We start from the raw sequence: 22,579 nt of genomic DNA, 5'->3' as shown, positions 1-22,579 counted from the left end.
TACTTGTTATAAATCTGTCACAAACCTGTTATTAATCTGTCACATACCTATCACAAGCCTGTTATGTACCTGCCACATACCTGTTATAAATCTGTCACAAACCTGTTGTTAACCTGTCACATACTTGTTATAAATATGTCACAAACCTGTTATTAACCTGTCACAAATCTGTCACAAGCCTGTTATATACCTGTCACATATCTGTTATAAATCTGTCACAAACCTGTTATTAACTTGTCACGTACCTGTCACAAACCTGTTATAAAGCTGTCACATACTTATCATATACCTGTGACTTACCTATCAAGAATATGTAACACATCTGTCACATACCTGTCATATATGTCACATACTTTCCATAAACCTATCATATATCTGTCACATACCTGTCACATACCTGTCATATATATGTCACATACTTTCCATAAACTTATCATATATCTGTCACATACCTGTCACATACCCGTCACCTACCTATCACAAACCTGTCACCTACCTGTCAAATGACAAAAATGACACCGTAACAGTTAAGTTTCACTCATTTATTTTATATAAAATAAGGATATAAAATAAGCAAAAAGCGTAATGAAGTAACGAAGTGGATGGGCAAGGGCGAAACTTCCCTAGAATATGACAATTTCTTTTGATTTCATGTTTTCATTGTTTAAATTACATGCCCAGTATACCATCATTCATCTTTGTTTCATCTGCCGGCTGTGTTATTAGGTATTTGGATGTCGCTTTCAGCGTTCATCACTTTCAGTGTGCATCAGTACTATCTACTTCTTTATTAAGTTTTTCCGTGAGGGAGATATCCTCAATCACAGCGTGATCAAATGTTTTGCCGTACACTGTCGTAATGTACTTGGTAAGAACCATTCCAACTATATATAGCACCAGTGCGAAAACAATTAATATGATAAGCAAGTAACAAAACCATAGGTTATCATATTCCTCCATCAGCCATCCAAGCAGAAGAGGAGTCACCGCAGCCCCGGTACAGGTACAAATCATGAATAAAGAAGAAATTTTTCCGGTCGTAGGTGTAATGTAATTGTTTGTCCAAGTAAATACCAAGGAAAAAATCATGGCTCGGAAATATCCCACAACTCCCGAGGATATCCATATTCCTAAACTGACTTCTGTTATGGAACTAACCAACAGAGCTAAGAAGCCAACAAGCGTACCTACGATGTGGATCCCAAGATAGACTAATGTATTTAAACGCGAGGCAAACACTGCTACAATTGTTGCAAGAATGCAAGCGATGTTAGACACTGCGCTGACAAGAGCCCCGTCAGCCGGGGAAAAGCCTGCTTCATCTACACAATATACAACAATGAAAGACACAAAACTTTCGCCTATTGATAAACCCAGAAATATCACTATGCATATCAAAATGAGAGTAAATGCTTTCAGTTTAGGAGGCAAAACCCTTGGTCGCACTTCCTGTGTTTTATCAGTTCCGTTCACCTCACCTTCTACTTGGGTAGTATCATCTTCCGTGTCCAAATTTCTCATGAAATACTTTATATAAAACGGAACTGAAACCAGCACAGCTAAAATCGCACTTATTGAATATGGAACAAATAGTCTAGTTACCATGGAGACATTGTCGCTGAAATTGGTTAAATTACCGGATGTTGAATTATTCCAACTAGTATTTAAGAGTCGCCCGGTGACTTCATATCGAACATCATTCGGTACTGTAGAAATCGAGGACATATCATATGAGTTCGAACTAAAACTGACATTATGTGATGTTTTCTCGTGTCCGTGATATTTAATGTTATCGTCATCTGAGAGGAAAGGGGCGACAATTATTGGAGCTACAAACACACCGATAGAGTAGGAAAACTCCACAAAAAAGAACATCATCTTTTTTTCTCTCCACATGCTCATCATCTGTGTGTTGCCCACTGAAAGGAAAACAGTTATTTGTTAATCGGCAGTTTCTTCATAAAATCAACACGCTTTGCAATGTACATATGTTAGTTAAAAACATTTTTTTTCTTCCTTTCGGTAATTTTAGGAACATAGTCTATTGTTTAAGATAACTAAGCATGCAACTACCACTGTAATTTTCGAGATATATCTACCATATTTTTTTTTTTTGTATACGGCAGTGAAAGACACGACCTTGAAATTTGCATATGTATTAAGTTCGCTAGAAATACTTTCTGGATTACAGAAAAATTACATTTAAAGAATTGACATGGAGAATTTGTAAAGATAGCAGTGAGTGTCACAGTGAATACCCTTTTCTATGCCTGTTACTGTTATATCTATTTAAGCTTGGGAGAATATACAAAAGACACAAGAGAATAGTACCTTTTTATACAAATTGAGAATTAGATGCAGTACAGCTATACAATGAATGAAAATTACATTTTACATATAATTCGTCGTTTTAGGACTCGTAAGGGACTAAACTACCACAGTGTCTACTATGCGCGGGTCTATACACTGGCCATTGGTAAATTGGTCATTTTAGCCAATTCAGTGTAATTACATCGTCATGTAAATACAATTTTAACACACAATGTTAAAGTTTCGATTTTCTTAATTCTCAAATGAGTGTTACAGGGCATTCACACCCTCACTACATCAGGAGTTACAATCACTTTCGCTCTCTGCATCCCTGGAACGTGTGATTGCCTCGTGTACCCACTAAATGGTGACAAACGAACAATACTGAAGTGTCGAAGCATGTTCATATAGCAAGGCCTTAGTCGAAAAGTGTCAGTTTCTCCAAAAAACCGGCCAATGTTATCCTGAAAATATCTCCGTGTGTTCGGATTCTTGAATATGAGATTATTTTTATTTTTATCCAAACATTCAGATAAACAGGTTGAACGGTCTGTTAATGAAGATGTTAAAAAGGAGTTAGAGTTGGATGGGTATAATTACGTATACCTGAAGCAAAGTGCAATTATGTTATCAATTTTTCTTCAAGAATAATTTATAAGATCGTAATGTGTGTTTTATGTTGTTCCCTCCCCTTACTGGTAAACGATCGTCTCACATGGGATACAGGATGTATAAACTACACACAAGTAGAAACATCTGTACAAATTTAAAATGGGATAGAGCATAGCCAAATGACGACAAAAACTACATTCATATGCATGTTTTTTTTCGGGACAAAAACAACACAGAAAATACCGATACGTAAATAGCATCATAATTCAAACACAAACCGATACAACTAAGGCAAAATATAAATGAACAAATTTACACAGAGACTCCTGATAAAGTACAAGGAGAAAAGGACCAGGTGTTCAGGAAGGGTAAATATCTTCTGTTTCATCGATGACTTCTGCCATGTGAATCTTCGTCAATTAAAATAAAAAGTGTCATGTTCCCAAATGATAAAAGGTAAACAACAGAACCACCAGATACATGAATACTAGCGATCATCACACACGTCCAGCTTCTCATCGTACAAAGCTGTACCCATTTGTTGTATAGGATCGATTCCATTACACTGTCAAATTACCCTAACGTGTTGACTATTCAAGTTTATACCTTTAAAAGTTCAAAGTTGTTTTTACGTGTTATTGATATGTTTAACGAACCAATGAAGCAAAGCCCGCGACATCTGTTTTACGTCGTTTTTTAAGTTAATTACATTAGAATATTGTATGTTGAGTTAAAAAATTGTTTTAAAAGACGATATTCACTTGTGTCTCTTTTGTACAAACTCTGAAGGACATTGTAATGATAGAATGATTGCTGTTTGCCCTGTTTCTATCAAGGAGTGGTGATGATGTGAACCCTTTTAATTAAGTAAATTTACAACCTATATGATAATTATACGTGTACCTGTGTCCGCCACACCTGAGGCAAACCCTTGACAAAAATGAGCCACAACCATTAACACAAAGAGGAAACACCAAGGGATAGCTGCTGTGGCAATCCCTACCACGAGAAGGCCTGAACCATATAGGAAGTTTCGGTTTAATTTGTCATATAAAAACCCGCCAGATGCGCATCCAAGTGCATATCCGATAAAAGTCAGGGTGGTGATCCATGAACCAAGAGTTAATGTGACACCACTTATCATCTGCAGATCGATGAAGGCGGGTCCGAACAATCCTCGAATCCAACCCTGCAAATATACAACAAAAACACGGCATTATTATGAAAGACCAAATGGATTAAAATTGTATTCTTTATTCAACTATGTAACACAACTAACATAATTAATTCGCAATACTAAGGTCCAACTGCCCAACCATGTATTATTGTCAGAAATTTGTTTATATGTACTCTCTACAGTGTTATGTCTATGAGAATAAAACAACTGTCATTGTAAGGGTTTTCTCCTGTACTCCGCTTCCTCTAACAATTAGATATCATTCATTAATGCCATCAATAGTGTCAGTATAAGATGCAATAACTGTTATAAAATAAATAGATAAATTCATATATATTTTGGAATAACGAGACCCAGATAATATTTTCCCTATTCGAATTTCATGACTCTGCCTTCGCGGCGTTAAGTGTCGTTATCTACGAACAACCCAATGAAACAATACAAACAGACTTATGATCAGAAGTAACGAAACCCTAAATGAAACTGCATCACACAGCTATTTCGTCCTTCTAAGACTCGTCCTGGATGCTATGAGCCTAAAATTTTGAATCCTAGGAAGCGATTGAGCGAAATCAGAACTGATTGAAATCTCCACGGGGTGATGTTTTAGCCGATAATTCAATATAATTGTGTATTTCATTTTTTTTTTATTTAAGGGTGATGTGCCCAATTCGATGGCATATATTCCGTTTTTCTTCTTGTAATGTAGATATACGTTTTGTATGATACGGATTCGGAAATTTCAAAACTGAAGATTTCATCAATGTAGCGATAAATATGTATCATTCGCAAACTGCAATTGACAAAAATATCGAATCAGCTGTCTATTCGGCATTACTTCAATATGATTTAATTTCGTACAGGAGAAAAAGTATACATTACCAAATATATATATATATTGGTGCTGTATAAAGATGTGTCCCTTCAAACGAGTTAATCATTAGCACAATTATGTATTTATTTATTTTTATCGTCTTTGTGTGATAGTTTAAAGGAACCAGATCTTGTAATTCTTCATGTCTCGGTTATGTTTTACATTGTGATACTAATAAATACTTCTAACCTGACAAAGAATATTGTCGGAAGAATTCACTGTCAAAGTTAATTTGGAAATAAACTTACTATGATGACAAACATGGCGTATACGCATATTGAATGAACTATCTTGTTTCTGAGAAATCCGCAGCATCGATTTCCCAGTGAACACGCCATTTCGGAGTTGTTCCTCTTTGACCGTTTCTAGTCAGTCTGTATAACATACATATGATCATAAATAGATTAAGAGAATTGATGAATTGATCAATCTATTTATATTTACAGAAAATGTATCGCCGTAAAGGTGTGTACCCTCACCAAGTGTTTCTCAAATGCTTCAATGGACTTAAACATTACTCGACACTATCAATATGTTCCTCTGACCTTCAAACACTAAACAAAATCTATACCAAGGTCAAATATATTAATGATTTGTACACTGCTACATTGCTGTGGTGGTTTGGTCAACGAAACAGGATTACTGCTGCAACACTATATATGAACGATTTTCAAATAACTGTCTGTATTTCGTCAAACTTACCTGACCGCTTTATCAGTAGGCGTATCACCAGACGTGGTCTTAATCAAATACCGGATGTAGATATTTTATTACTGATAGTCGACTAGCCAAATACCTTTATCTTCCTGTTTGACTACGAGAAGGGCATCATTCACGATGAAATGACTTCCGACGTTATATCTTGAACTTTTGTATTTCATACACTATGTTACTTATGGAAGATGCTAATTTGAAGAAATTATGCCTGTGAACTTCGTTTTTTGGCGGCGTGATTCGGTTTATAGTGTGAACAATTATAGTGTCAACGCTTTCTTGTTGCTAAGCTACTTCTCTTTAAATATAACTCTGGAATTCTTAATAGGGCGTGAAAGGTCAAGCGCGAGACTTCACGAGATCCAACGAGCGTATGCGTTCTGGAGATAAACAAACAGCTGATTCTTCCTCGAATCATTACCACAAAACACAGATTTCAAATGCGCAAATTCCGACTTTGTTAAACACTATCCCCGATGTTTAGGACCGGAAAGAAATGTTTCTTCTTTTTTCTTGATATTAAAAAAAAATGCACATGCTATTTGAGTGAAAATCGCAAAATTAAAGTATTTCGACTTCAGTTATTCACTCTAAAACACATATTGTTGGGACACGTCTGGGAACTATTACTATGTTATACATGTATCTAACTTTGGGAGGACAACCCATTTTCTGACAGACCATAGTTATTAAGGGAACACTTGTCATTTTTATGAGGATATTTTCTTAATGTCAACACACTCACAGAGATGTACCCACCAGGATCGTTTCTGATTTTAAACAGACCCAAATTTATTCAATATTTAGGAGATATCTAATCATATATAGTAATGAAAATACTTGCCAATAACATATCTAAGATTTTGCGATTGGAAAAGGTCTTACTCAGAATGTCTGTGTCCCCACACTCACGAATAAAAACCCCAGACAGTCAATATTCTTTGACAGATCTATATCAGGTACACATATATTTATTACTTTTTGCATCCTTTCATTTCTGCCGAAACAGACAATTGAAAAGCCGTGACAATACTGACATAAGGATAACTGAGTTCATAATTAAAAAAAATCCCAATTTAACTGATATATTTGTTAATCGCGGGTCTAAAAAAGACACTAAAAGTACGGATATAATGTGATCTTTAAAACTAAATCCCAAAGATTTCCACGTATTATAATATAAAGTTATTTATCTTTATTTCGTTTGATATTTAGGAATTTTATTAATCTGTATGTCAGGTTATTACAGGAAACCTATAGGTCTAAAAAATCGTGTCACTAATTAGATATACCTAGTTTGATGTTGTTGTTATTGTTGTTGTTTTGATGTTGTTGTTCCGGCGTGTTTTCCCATACTCTGCAATGAAACAATATATTAATGTTGCGTACGTAATAAAACTCTAGTAGATCTGGACACAACATGTAGTCTATCCATAGACCGGGATTTAGCACAAGTTGTCACAAACCATTGACGACCTCACTACACCCCGACCGTGCCATAACCCAGCTTGCATTAGGTATTCACCTAAAGGGATTTTTTTTTCTGTGTCTTAATTACAAGTATGGTTATTTTCCAAATTCAGAAAAAAATCAACAACATATAATATATGGGCCCAAATATCTATATCAACAATTCCTTTACATTGGAAGTTGTTATCTTATTTTATTTATTAATAATTATTAATTTTTCAATTAATTTTCCGGGTGCAATTGTCGCCTGCTGGTTCAGAATGAGCTATATTATATAATGTTTTAATATTCTTAATTTATGAATTGTATAAAAGTTTCCTTATCTATAATATCTATTTCTTCTCTCCTCCATATCTAGTTATTTGCTGTTTATTTCCTGTGCAAAATTTTTGAGGGAAGTTTGGAACGCGACCCTTAATTTCTCTCTAGTTATTTTTGAGTTGTCTCTCTTCGTTCGATTCTAGAAGAGCTGTTCCAATCATAACACCTCGTTACGAGACATTTTCTGGCTAGCCTGCTTGCTGTAGGATAGCGTTTTACAATAGCATTACGATGTAGTTTATAAGAAGAGAGCATTAAATCCTGCCATGCTATTGTGTTCGATATCTCTAATCGGGTCACATACCAATTAATATGACATTATCTCGAACTACTTATTTTGGTTTACATGGCGGGTGGTGTTGATGAAGCTGAAGACGCTTACTCTTCAGGAACACCTAGTCTTATTTTTTCTTGTAGTTTTTCAAGAGTCTCCATGTAAATCTTTCTTTTGATAATAATTTGCCATGATCTAATGGAATTTGAGTGTGGATTATGATTGTGGTGTCATGTTGGTATTTTCTTGATTTTTTTTTTTTTTTTTTTTTGTATTTTTAAAATAGATGATAACGAATACCATCCAGTAAGTGATTTGTGTTTGATATTTAAATATCTACCATGTTTGCTGTCAAATGTTGAATATAACTTATTTAAATTTAAAAAATTAATAACGGACAGCATATTTTATCTTCGGAAAAGTCAGTGTCACGGCACAGGTTCGCCATTTCTGACATCGCAATGATCTTGTGCTGAATTACATTCATTGTGTCTTGTGTCTAAAATTGAATATCTTTCCGATCGTGTATGCGTGTAGGGGACCCAAAACCTTCCGCACCGAACTAATCGCACGCTATTTTTGCTATTTTCTTATACTAATCAACACTTCAACATCTCTAATAGAAGGGAAGCAATCGCGGAACTTACGCACAGCAGAATATTTTATTGATATCATGATACATGTATCATAAAATTATAATAAAAAAACCGAGGTATTCAATGTTAAACTCTACTTAGAACTGTCCATATCTTTTTCTCAGCCGGGTTTTCATTTTCCACAACGTTCATGTGCACATAACACAGCATGCAATTGTTCAGTCATTCTAACACCATCATCCCAAGCACATAGGTCTTGATCCTTCGAAGAGAAGAAAATAAACTTGAGCCGCCGCTGTGAGCAGAGCCGGCAGATATATATCTTCAGGAGGCATTAGGTCGCCGTGTTTTCTGATAGATGTTGTCATATTGTATTGATTTTGGTCATTTTCTCACTTACCCTGCGAAATGCTTTTGAACTAATCATATCTGTATCGATAATTTCTCGACGGATACACCACCGGAATACAGTATGGAAACGAAATCTGGTACGGCTCGGTCCTTCTACATGAACGTTTGCTTTATTCAACAGCAGACATTGAATGCCCTTTACTCTGTCAATGTTCTTCTGATGAAACCTATTTTCTAGCTCCACTTTGCCCAAATCGTAACATTCAAAATAATGTTGTCTCTTGTATTCCTTCGGTCCTTGGGATCTGTAAGAGTGTGACTGACATTCTTCTATTCTCTTTGTACATTTTGTACTAGCTAGCTTCTTCCTAAACTCTCTCCTAGAGCGTACTATACAAATTGACATTTCGCTATCTTTCAAGTAAATCTTAATTTGCGTTGCAGCCCTTGGAGTGTCCATCATTGATGTTTTAATACACTAAATCGATGGTGTCAAGTGTATTACATTCCATCCCAAGAACGTACTAAAATTTTCCATCATGGAAGCTTGTCTGTCATCTCGTCTGGAGTACTCATCAGACGTTGAGATGTTTGTGCTAAACAATATTTCCAGAAGCATCTAGTACTTTTTAAGTATTCGAATCAATCGCCCCTTTACGCACTGTCAGTCTTGTTTGACAGAACGGCCCCAAGTTTGGCGTGATTGTAAACGTTTCCAGTTTTGTTTAAGGAGCAATGCATCACGTTTCGGAAGAAGTGGAATTTGCTCGTTCACTTCTTCAAATAACATCAATTTACTATCCAAGATCCAGGATTGAAGTTCTGGACAATCATTGGATCTTAACCGAAGAAGCATCATGAAAATTCCGTTGTCGTCTATGTGAACTTCGCAGGGGCAAACTATTATCAAGAAGGTACCATACCGAGGATATTTGTTTTAGAAGTGTTTGCCTCCGTATATCTTAGTCTTTCTCGATTGGGTTGTAATTGTGCTTTTATACATAATGTGCAGCCTCTTTGTGACAGCCAGACGGTTCATGCTCATAAGATGTGGAAACCTCCTTATTCCAATTACCAAACTCATCTTCAGTTAAGGCCTTGTTCTCTGTGCCTTTCACAGAAAATACTACTTTCTCGATGAGCTCTCCTTCAAAACCTTTTCCCTTTGCTCCGTTTTAATGGACACTGCAACAATCTTCGTTCCTCCCTAGGTTCGCGCGGCAGTGAAAGTTGGAGCTTTACAGCTGGATCAAAATAATTGGGTTCAAAAGCTCTACACTCGCAAATGTCCAAGTCACTATCTCTTGTCCATATGTTATCAATCTTATTCTTTGAATCTCTTTCTGTTCCCACAGGAAAAAAACTAGCTCTTTGAATAATGGTGGTATTCCAGTATGTGCATCTAGATATACAGATAGTATGGGTGCCCCTAATACGGAAGACAGGTCCATTATGTTGGCAAGTCCAGACTACGATCACTGATCTCACCAATTAGTAATGGCATTGTGAAGGCATTTCTATGATCATTTGTCACGAAGACTGGATTCGAACGTGTCTCTGTAATATTTATATAATTTCCTGCGTTTAAATACATCTCGCAAGCCATCAGAATCTTCAGATGTGTAGTCATGTGACATTTTGCGAGAAAGTGCTGACGAGATCGAATTTTACAAAACATTACCGTTTCTTAACGTTTTACGCACTTTTATAAACTCATGCCTTTCCTTGGAAGCACCATCTGGATGCTAAGGGCCTTAGGTTTGAAGACAAGAAGGCAACAGAGAAAAGAAAGAAAAGTCAGAATCTAGATTAGGATTTTGCTTATATCAGATAATTTTATTAAATAATGTCCAGAACATATGTATATTATGAACTGTAACCCTATTAAAATGAATGAAAACGTGGCATGCAGGTTATGACAAACCCCGTATATTAAAAGTCCATCCGCAGTGTCTACCACTTGCTATCTTGGACATAAATATCAACTCATCAGAGGAGAAAGAGCCGGAACAATTTATTTGAATCCTCCTTTTTTGTAAAATCTACGGGTTATAAATAGTACTGTGGTTACATTACATTTACGTTGTCTTTAGGTAATCTTTACTAAAACGTAACGGTATTCACCTCATTTCCGGTCTTACCTGTCTGTGCTTGGGCCACATATCTGCATTCTTTTTAAACATTTTTGGCACCTACATTAAAGTTGAGAATTCGTGTGAGGTGCTTGTGTACTATAATATAGTGACAGCAGTGTAGCATTTTTGTGAATCTACTTCCCCAATTCCATAAGGTTAGAAAATTTGGATAATTTATTTACCCTTACTATTTACTTCAGTTATAAATTTATCAAATAAATCAGTACCAGAAAAACGAACACAGCGAGAAAAAATAAATAGATAAAAGGAGAAAAAAAATGAAGGCAGAAAATCTATATTAGCGTAATGTCCCACCCTCAAGGGAAATATTACAATTTCCAGTTCGGTTACCAGTATGACGTTACAAATGAAAAAAGTACCTCTGAAGCTATTAAATTATCCGGACAAATCCTTTGTAGTCCTTGCTTTTATGTCGAGTTCATTCATGCATGACTGATAAAAAAGGGGAAAAATATGAAATATTGATGAGGAACAATAAGTAACAAACGGACGGGTTTTTGTGAAAAACGAATAAAGCACAAACTATACAAGTTTCGCCTGGAAGCTCTCTTTCTGTATTCGGTCCTGAATATCGACCCGTATCCACAGGGTTGCACTTTTTTAATCCAACATTCATTAGGGTGGGTTTGATCAATGAGTTACGGGACATGTTACTCGGCATCAAGTGACTGGCGTATCCATTAAAAGACCTGTTCCTTTTTTATCTGAGTTATTTCTATTTCATTTATCCGTCAAGGTTATTGAGTGTTCTGTCAGTTTATAAACTCTCATTGCTTTATCAATCTTCCCTCGTTTGTTAATGTCGGTTTGTTTATGAACGTATACAGGCCAGGAATCATAAGCGGATTGGTCACAGAGATACAATAAAGACGTTTATTGTTGTGTTTTGTTTGGCCACATATATCGATAAATCAGTTGTTGTTGCATTGCAAGTTAAATTTTTGCACAGCTTTGTCAAAGTTTAATGTTAATTTTCAAACTTTAAATTAAACAAAATTTGGAATGTTTATAGCTGCGGATATGTATTGACATATCAGATTGATTTTGTAAGTTTCAATTTCCCTTTTTAGTGGCAGCAACGTAATATTTTCACTAATCAAGTATAACCAAGCTTTCAGCAATAGGAGCCAGGTCTCCATATACATCAGAATCCTGACGAATTGCTGTGGTTGAATATGTTTCTGTTCTATAGAGGAATATATCCTTGTTTTATTTTGATTGCATGTCAAAAACGACCAATCTAGAATGAGTCGGGTCTGAGCCATCAGAAAAGGGTATTTATATAGCAAACTTATAAATAAGTCATCGTTATTGTTATATCTAAAACATTACACTAGAAAACGTTACAAGTGCCAACAGTTAGACAAAGTATATCGAAAATAAAGATAATTCAAATACACGCAGAATTTCAGTTAGAAAATGAAAAATGTCATACAAAGTCATATATTGTGATATAGATAACAAGTTACAGCTACACAGAAAAAATATGACAATCTTCCATCCAAAATTTCAATATTAAAAAGATATGAATACCGCCTGGAGGACGATCCTTTGAAATGGTTCAGTTTGGAATTCATGATTCAAACCAATTTCTCTTACCTACTAAAGAATTTTTTCACAAACCTATATAAAAGATAACGTCACATCACAAGAGCTTCGCGCGTAGAATGTGATTCCTTCACAACAACCATGGTAACATAGACACGGCTACCTTGGTAACATCGACAGACAAACGATAGAGAAAAAGAAATCATGGTGCAATGGGGAGGAGGGAGGTGTTCACGCACGTCAATGTACATTTACCCATTTATTTTTAGACCAAATTATCCCGAACTAATTTTGATATGATTATGCCGAATGTTACTATTGTCTAAGTCCAAAATCAGTTGTTGTTGCATTGCAAGCAATTTTTTTGCACATCTTTGTCCATCCAGTAAGACCACCGTCTTAAAAACCATATTTTGAATGTTTTCTGATTCCAGCAGTGTCATTGAATTGAAACTCACAGGGAGACATACACAAACATATCACCACTTCTCGAAAAAACAAACCATATGCATTGAACTTGCAATAGGGATTCCGTCTATAAATGACCACAGATATTGATATATTTGGTTTGGTTTTCTATTGCTTAACGTCCTATGGACAAAAATGATTACTCAAGGACTGCTAAGTGGTGTTTGCTTAGTGAGTGCGTCTGTTGGCTGCTTGTGATTGTGGCAGGTTGCGGGTGAAAATATTAAAACTAAACAGAATTTGGAAATGAAAAATAGTCATCATGAAATCACTATTTTCTCTTGTTCAGACTGAGCAGTTACATAAAATGTCGTAGAGTCATTATCTCATGTACATGCATTCAAGAAAAAGAAACTCCATAAAATGCCAGTATATGAACATAATCATAGCCCAAACTCAAATTCAATCAAATAAGTTCTACATATCAACAAATGAAAAACATTACACAGAGTCTGCTGAAAAAGCACTAGAAGAAAAAGATCAGGCGTTCCGAAAGGGTAAGTATCTTTAACGACACCTGCCACGTAAAATTTGGCCAACCTTAGCAAGTCAGTAGGCAATTACTCCAATGTGAAAAGTACAAAACCTTTTATCACATGACTATGGTAAATTCACAAACAAAATTTGTTATCCTTTCTTTTTAATGAGTATCTTCTATTTCGGCTTACAGGAACTTGTAACTGGTGTTCAAAACGCGTTAATATACAGTTCTGTCATTATTTTCACATGCAAACGTATCGTGTTGTTTCTCAAAACGAGGCAGGTTTGATGGCATCAGCGTTAATGACTTCACACAGGAATATGCTGGAAGCACGATTCAGTATTACCGACAGAGCGTGTTATACAACAGACAAGAGACGAATACATCTTCTAGTTATCATTAAAATCTACGGAAAAGATTCTTTTCAATTACAGTTAGCATCGGAACGTGATAAAGCTTTCTGCCATGATGATCAAAGAACGCAACCTGACATTTTATATCCAAATAACATTCAATCCCAAACAGAGTTAGGAGATTTACGAATATATGCTTTAAATCGGCTTGCCGTATATCAAGAAGAAAAACGTCTCTTGCCAATACACTTTTTCCATATCATCTGGTAAAAACGGTGTCCCTATGATGAACTTACGACAAATGCTAAACAGAAAGTCAGACCCTTGAGAATAAAGAATGAAACAATGTGTTCCGTTTGGTTTAGCGTTTCACATCCTGTAGTTGTAGATAGTGATAACGTATTCATGTTGTCACCCAGTGGATATGTCAAGCCATAAATAAGGAAACCATCCTCTGTATAATATTTGCTCTTTGTATCGGATAATAATTTAACAGATTCCATGCAGGTGGGAATAATAACAAATACTTCTAAAAATTGCTGAGCACACTGGTTGATGGGGAGGAGGGACTCCAGCTACAACAGAGGTCAGCCTCGGTTTTAAGTATAACTTTTGTTCTCCAAGCCCAAGATGAAATAATTTCTTATTTGATAAAAATCACAAGTGGTCCCCTAGAGATAAAAAGATATGATGCATCCTATGACCTGCTTGGGCTACCGTTATCGGGACCTCGAAGGTCATGAGGGGCTTGGTTTTGTTTTGATATCGTTTAACGTCCTATCAACAGCTAAGGGCACTTAAAGACGTTTTGAATGTTTAAATAGTGTTTTACGAAGTGCATTCCTACTGATAATGTCAACAGATAGTTAACAATTAAATAAAACCGATAAGAAAACTATATCAAATGATTGTTTTTAGATGCAGAAGTTCCTGGACCAGCGAAATTAATCAAGATATGCATGACTGTAAACAACTTATCCCAATTCATGACAAAAAGGATAATCTTCTGTTCGTAAACTAGAGTATTGTATCGGTACATGTATACCCAGTAAGAGCTTGCTCGGCTGATAACACAAGAATTATCTTACTAAAAAGAATAGGGCTAATCAGTGAATGCCAAAATCTGGCACCATCCTTTCCGAACAGGTTTCAATAGCGGAAGATACCAAAACAGCTTTGATGACTCAATGAAATTTGTTTGAAGTTAAACTTTTTTCTTTTTAATTTGATTTTTTGCTGTTTATTATTTTCCACTCTTTGTGTTTCCATTGAAACTCTGTTACACCTATAGAAAAGAAAACTGAACTGACAAAACAAAACAAACACACAAAGCAAAGCGAAAATTTACTGTTGGTGCAGTCTTTTTTCTATATTTGGTTGTTTGCTCACAATCAACCATCAACATCACGAACAACTCTTACATCTTATTTTTTGCTTAAGTTTTTAATTTGTGCCATTTGGATTTTTTTGTCGTCCGAGCTGAATGGTGAAAATGATATAAAATAATATATACGAAATAAATTCATATTTTAATGTTTTCCCTAACCCGTTAACCGTTAAGGTCCATGGTATATATATGTTTGATGTCTTCCGGTTCATAGACCGTGTTTTGACGACCATGTAAATCGTAACAAAACCACAGACTAGTGCTCTCGAGATGAAAAGTCTGCAAGGGCATATATTTGCGAGTTTGTGTAGGATGTTACTGACGGTAGATGTTGTTTACTATACAACAGTAAACATAACTTTGTTACGCAACGAAAAATTACGACGTGACGATTTTAAATGCACGAACTAATGTTTGCATGCTAACAATTAATTATCTTTTGCGATCTTTAGCTGCGTTAAGCACGACAGACAAAATCTCTAAATCTTATCTGATAACGAGGAAGCCAACTTGCAAACAATCTGTACTTTCATTTTAGAAAATGTAGAAGTCAGTAAACAGTTAAATGAGAGAGTCGTGAAACGCCAAACAGATTCCTGCATTTAAATATGACAAAGAGAGTCATAAACAGTATCTTAGAAACGGTGATAAATATAAATGGGCACCAATGGTGGCAAAATTAGTCACTAGAATGCTAGAGTGTAGTTTATGAGAACAATTAACGCTGTTTAATTGACAAATTGTAACATAGGTGATTCGTTGACACATAAGGATGCAGAAACCATCGGAATTCCTCACAAGATAAAACACGTTGAGTTTTCTAACTAGATCTTGTCAAAGTCACAAGGAATCCAAAGTATTACTGGTAAACCGAAATTCTATGTGTTGTATGTATCTGATGTAATACATGAATCGATTCTACAGTATTCCAGAATATCGCTTCTATTTTTAAAGTGATTTGTTACTAAGAACTGTGTGACATTTGGTAATGTGTTTGGCAGATCATGCAAGGACATCGTAAGGAGTTTCGACATTTTTCAGTAAAGATGAAGTATTCTAATGCACAGGGTCCAATCTACCGTTTGGTAGAATGGAGATTTTAACAAATCGGCCAACGGCATTAGAAGCTTAATAATTTGAATGAATGTTTCACCGAAACAGAGCGCGTGTCAGCAACACGCTGACAATGTTTTTACGTGTACGTAAACTACCTTGATGGTGCGTGGTTCTCTGAAAACTGCGAAAGGACCGGTCTGCGCTTGCATTATTGTGTCCTTGAGAACGACATTTAACGTTCAGTATTTTGCTAGCATAACGACTTGTTTGCCAGTTGTCAATCTCATGTGACCGGCTGGGGTGTTCTGCCGTGTGACTCTTGGAGTACATTGCAATAAGGTAGCACTGTAAAATCAGCTTCATTTAACACTAATGCAAGAAGCCTTCCACGTACATATCGAAGCCTCACACGTGATTAAAAAAAACCTCGCATACAGTGGGAGGCAGTCTTAAAATGAAGCTGGCTGCTGATAGTATATCAAGCAATGTAAACCAAACCATTTACAGTGTTTGCTCTAGTGACATTTGTCGGTTAAGAATTTAGGTATAATCGGTCATGTTCATGTTTATTCGATGACCTAGTCTTCTGTTTGTTTGTTATATTCTACCAAGTTATGAATATGTCTTTCTTTACTTTCATTCCCACGTTAACTTAGCTATTTCATTCATAATGTTTTAGGGTAATCACTCTAACAGCACTTCCAGCGAAACAACTTCTCTTTTATGAATCATTATACTCGAGATAATGTCTGTAACCATGTTTAAACTCTCAATCCCGTTCCACAATATACACAAAAATATATATTACCTTAATTCATTATATTTTTTTTTTTTTCAAATTCAAGTATCTGTTCATAATCCTTATCAGTCCCCCAACACAGTAAAAACTCATTAGGGCGAGCAATGAAGGACACAATATGTCCAAAAGAAAACAAAAACAAAATGTCAGTGCTAGCACTGACATAACTGAAATTCGATAAAGTTATGGAAATATAAGAACAAAAGAAAGATTTACGGAAAATTCATGAAGAAGACAAGGAAAATGAGACCAGGTGCTCTAGAAGTGTAAGCGTCTTCTACTTCACACAATCAAATGAATGTTTTCACTTGATTGAAGTTACATATAATTAAATTCAGACAACGTTTAAGCCGATTAGATTTTAATATTTGAGTAATGACAATTTACAATATACAGTCATGTTGACAGTATGGTATTTACCATATAAAGTCATAATAGAGCTTGGCGAATCAAAGTAGGTAGCGTTCCAAGTAAACAACAATAAAACCGCCAGGCACCATCAAATATTTCATATCTCACTGAGGAATGAAATACTTTCTAAAGATATATTTGATACAAGGTATTGTTTTAACCTGTAATTACTGTGATAACCTGTAAACTGTACACGAACACACAAAACGTCAAACGCAAAACGATATATTTAATTATAATGATGAAGACGATCACGACTATATGTAAATCAGTAATACTGACTATAAAAGGAACATTTGACTGACAATATTCACGAAAAAAACGTTACTAACATGTCTTTTTCATCGTACCTTTCATACCATCAGTAAATATACCCACCATTACATATCTTATCATGACCGCTTGGCTGAGTATCTAAGTGGGATTGACCGGAAACATCTGATGTGATAATCTGGTATCCTATCTGGTATCATTTGTGGACTTGTTAGTGGACACCATGCAACACGCTGAATTCTCGATACCTATCCTCCTTTGTCCTTTTTGTTTTTTTCCCTGGCGAATTTAATATAGTGAAAATATACAAATGTAAACAAAATTTTGTGCATTATGGTGCAAATAGCAAATAAGGTTATATGCCTGTATTTAATAATAATTCACGTAATACAATGTACCTAATAAACGACGTAACGGTGACAGATAACAGCAATATTGTCTCGGCGTTTTCCTCTATAGAATTGATTCCATCCGGAGACAGATAACAGCAATCTTGTCCCAGCGCCTTCCTCTATAGCGTGGATACCATTCGGAGGTAAATAACGGCAATCTTGTCCCGTCGCCTTCCTCTATAGAATTGATTCCATCCGGAAACAGATAACAGCAAGCATGTCCCGGCACCATCCTCTATAGCGAGGATACCATTCGGAAAAAGATAACGACAATCTAGTCTCCTTGCTTTATTCTATAGAATGGATACCATTCGGAAACAGATAACGACAATCTAGTGTCCTTGCTTTATCCGATAATGTGGATACCATTCGGAAACAGATAACGACTATCTAGTCTCCTTGCTTTATTCTATAGAATGGATACCATTCGGAAACAGATAACGACAATCTAGTCTCCTTGCTTTATTCTATAATATGGATACCATTCGGAAACAGATAACGACAATCTAGTCTCCTTGCTTTATTCTATAATATGGATACCATTCGGAAACAGATAACGACAATCTAGTCTCCTTGCTTTATTCTATAATATGGATACCATTCGGAAACAGATAACGACAATCTAGTCTCCTTGCTTTATTCTATAATATGGATACCATTCGGAAACAGATAACGACAATCTAGTCTCCTTGCTTTATTCTATAATATGGATACCATTCGGAAACAGATAACAACAATCTAGTCTCCTTGCTTTATTCTATAGAATGGATACCATTCGGAAACAGATAACGACAATCTAGTCTCCTTGCTTTATTCTATAGAATGGATACCATTCGGAAACAGATAACGACAATCTAGTCTCCTTGCTTTATTCTATAGAATGGATACCATTCGGAAACAGATAAGGGGAATCTTGTCTCGTTTCTTTATTCTATAATATGGATACCATTCGGAAACAGATAACGACAATCTAGTCTCCTTGCTTTATTCTATAATATGGATACCATTCGGAAACAGATAACGACAATCTAGTCTCCTTGCTTTATTCTATAATATGGATACCATTCGGAAACAGATAACGACAATCTAGTCTCCTTGCTTTAGTCTCTAATATTGATACCATTCGGAAACAGATAACGACTATCTAGTCTCCTTGCTTTATTCTATAATATGGATACCATTCGGAAACAGATAACGACAATTTAGTCTCCTTGCTTTATTCTATAGAATGGATACCATTCGGAAACAGATAACGACAATCTAGTCTCCTTGCTTTATTCTATAATATGGATACCATTCGGAAACAGATAACGACAATCTAGTCTCCTTGCTTTAGTCTATAATATGGATACCATTCGGAAACAGATAACGACAATCTAGTCTCCTTGCTTTAGTCTATAATATGGATACCATTCGGAAACAGATAAGGGGAATCTTGTCTCGTTTCTTTATTCTATAATATGGATACCATTCGGAAACAGATAACGACAATCTAGTCTCCTTGCTTTAGTCTATAATATGGATACCATTCGGAAACAGATAACGACAATCTAGTCTCCTTGCTTTATTCTATAGAATGGATACCATTCGGAAACAGATAACGACAATCTAGTCTCCTTGCTTTATTCTATAATATGGATACCATTCGGAAACAGATAACGACAATCTAGTCTCCTTGCTTTATTCTATAGAATGGATACCATTCGGAAACAGATAACGACAATCTAGTCTCCTTGCTTTATTCTATAATATGGATACCATTCGGAAACAGATAACGACAATCTAGTCTCCTTGCATTATTCTATAGAATGGATACCATTCGGAAACAAATAACGACAATCTAGTCTCCTTGCTTTATTCTATAATATGGATACCATCCGGAAACAGATAACGACAATCTAGTCTCCTTGCTTTATTCAATAATATGGATACCATTCGGAAACAGATAAGGGGGATCTTGTCTTGCTGCTTTACTCTGTATAATGGATATCATTCGGGGACAAATAAGGGTAGTCTTGTCTCAGTGCCTCCATGTTCCCTTTTTTGGCCTTTACTTCATTGTTCCAATCACTATGTTGTATTGGGGGTTTGAAGTTTTCTGTAAGAAGTTTTAAATCTGTAAAATGAAAACGGCGTGTGGTGAAAGGAGGTCTGCTTTTTTGGTTCGAACTGCTTTTCACTGCTTTGTATTCCCCGTATACACGTGGTAAACTGTGTGTGTAAAATAAAGAATTCTAGACCACTTGTTTATTAGCAACCTAATTATATAGATATTGTAATGATCATGATATACGTAATGACGATCATGATTCAAGACTACATGCAAATACTCTCTGATCCAAGTTCGACTTCAGATGAAATGTAACATAGATCTATTATGCTGACGTATCCTCAACGGTATTTCATTGTGATAAAACTTTATGGGCGCCACTAGTAGCTACATATTTAACATTTCTGTGACATGTGCTGTGCGCTGTCTCTTACAGGTATTTATGTTGCGACAATAGGAATACCATGCCTTCCACAGAAGACTTCTTCATATAATCTAAAAGTCATTTCGATTCTATGAAAATCACGTACGCGGGTTATTTTTCTGATGTATCACAACACCAATCAAGGGTAACAATATCGTTATGGAAAAACGTTCAATTTAAATTTTGGCCATTTTACAAATAGTTTTTTCTTTCAAGCAGCCTCGGGAGATTAATGTTTCCCGTCTACAATAGATGTCAAAGTATTATTCGACTGAGCGCAAGGCATTATATTGTTACTTCACTGTGATATTCATTATTATTGGTTTTACGTTTGTGGTTGTAAAGCCTCTCAACATTCGGGTTCATTTGGGTGCCACTGACAAACGTTTCCATAGCGCCCGTCAGTGGCGCCTTCTCCTGGTGGCAGCCATACGAGATTATGTTTCCATCCCGTGAATAGTGCAAGATCATCTGTCTTCATTTTTTTTCAATCTGGTCTAGTGGCCATGACACAGTTTCCTAAGTGATAAATATGTCCCTATAGAAAAAATCAAGGATATCAAAAGACCTTTCTAGATGAGAAGTTTCTATCAAATATTGGCGGTAAAAACATACGACCCTAATTTAGTTACTGGGTTACATATCTATCTACATATCATAAACCACATAAACAGCGTGGGATGTTTAAAAATAGACACCTTTTATCGATACCCATACTGAGTTAAGTGCATTTTGTCTCTGAAGTGTTAATGTGTGTCAAGTAGTTTATCTTCCTGTCATTACAATCCGGTTTTAATCGGTCTTGAAAGTCCCATATTTAGGTACTGATATCAAAAGGGTTGTAACCCCCGTGATAGCGTTCGCATGCCCTTCTATAAACAATTTGGTTGTATTTGGAAAAGAAGACTTTATAGAAAGATCACTTGGGAATTAACATCTCCATCTACATTTCAATATTTGTACGCTTAGATTTCAATCATGTAACCCCATATAATAATGACTAGTCATAAAAGGACACACAAGCTGCAATTGAATTCATTGTTTGCCAAATGTGTTGTGTATACTGTGGCAATCATTAGGCAGAATTGAAGTTAGATTTAACACAAGCTATTAAATTCTGCTATTATCTTATATTCATATGTATGTATTGTCCTAATTTAGAGACGAATGTTTAAATATCAGAATATTTGTGTGCTTATTTTGGAAGTATTCCTTCGAGTGTATTTACAATCGGTAATCGTAAAACACTTAGTATACATTGTACCATAATCGAGAAAGGATTGTTCAATATCAAAGTCATCTACCGCCCACATTTGAGCACTAAAGATATTATTTTCCCATGCTCTCTTAAGGTTTGTCGACATGTACATCCATCTGACACGGGACTGGCAGCTCCATAGACTCAAACAATCGACGTCCATATACAAATCAGCGATTCCTCCTAAAAACGATAATACAACACAAAGTTAAAACAATTACAGTTTTACATATCAGCACAATTAGATTGCTGTCATTTAACCCGCGAGAGTTGCGCATCAACCGTGAGATGTAGGTGTTGTAACCTTGACAGGTGGGAAAGCAATAACTTTTATCTATGTAGTTTTAAAATCCATCGATTGCCAAGCGAGATATTTAGAAAGCGTTTTGTTGCGAATTTTAGCGATGCTAATTTGGCACCGTCAATGACAGACGACTGCACGTGGTTTACATGTTTGCTATAAAGAACATTTTAGTTAAGTCCATAAATTAGTATCCTAACATTTTCAAAAACATTTTCATTTTTCTTTTCTTCAATTACAAGAGGTGTATTGTCTTTTTAAAACGTCCAGGCATTTTCACCGTTGGTACATACACCTGTATAAGGAATGGCAACGAATTCTCGAATATTTGTTCGGCACGTCGGTATTCGAATAGAATATTTCGAAAGACAAAAATTCAGTTTAATTCATTGTTTGGCTCTACTGTATCTAGCTCTAAATTCGTATTAAAAGGTGATATTCACTTGAGTGACATTTGTACAATCTTTGTAAGGTGTTATTTATCCGAGATCACCACATTCTTACAATATTATCTTCATTTCGT

At 35.6% G+C, this 22,579-nt stretch overlaps 1 protein-coding gene across 4 annotated transcripts in view; it reads right to left on the bottom strand.

Moving 5' to 3' along the window:
• The window catches only part of LOC132546288 (sodium-dependent glucose transporter 1B-like), a 51,275-nt gene that overhangs the window by 15,862 nt on the left and 12,834 nt on the right, over window positions 1–22,579 (bottom strand). Inside the window, exons 2-5 of one of the 4 annotated variants that reach the window (XM_060210000.1) lie at window positions 6,980–7,044; window positions 5,222–5,347; window positions 3,826–4,111; window positions 528–1,919 (exon numbers count right to left, since the gene is read on the bottom strand). The exons of 1 other annotated variant lie outside the window; for it this stretch is intronic. In XM_060210000.1, coding sequence (XP_060065983.1) covers window positions 760–1,919; window positions 3,826–4,111; window positions 5,222–5,311 — 1,536 coding nt within the window. In that variant the 5' untranslated portion in view covers window positions 5,312–5,347; window positions 6,980–7,044 and the 3' untranslated portion in view covers window positions 528–759. Of the gene's footprint in view, window positions 1–527; window positions 1,920–3,825; window positions 4,112–5,221; window positions 5,348–6,979; window positions 7,045–22,579 lie in introns of those variants that run through there. 2 more of the 4 variants (XM_060210001.1, XM_060210002.1) reach the window with 2 other exon arrangements.

The sequence above is a fragment of the Ylistrum balloti genome, unplaced genomic scaffold (genome assembly GCF_031769215.1).
Source record: "Ylistrum balloti isolate Yb309-2 unplaced genomic scaffold, AGI_CSIRO_Ybal_v1 Utg369882, whole genome shotgun sequence".
Lineage (NCBI taxonomy): Eukaryota > Metazoa > Mollusca > Bivalvia > Pectinida > Pectinidae > Ylistrum > Ylistrum balloti.
Note: the sequence above shows the minus strand (reverse complement) of the source record. Positions and strands in the feature narration are given on the sequence as shown.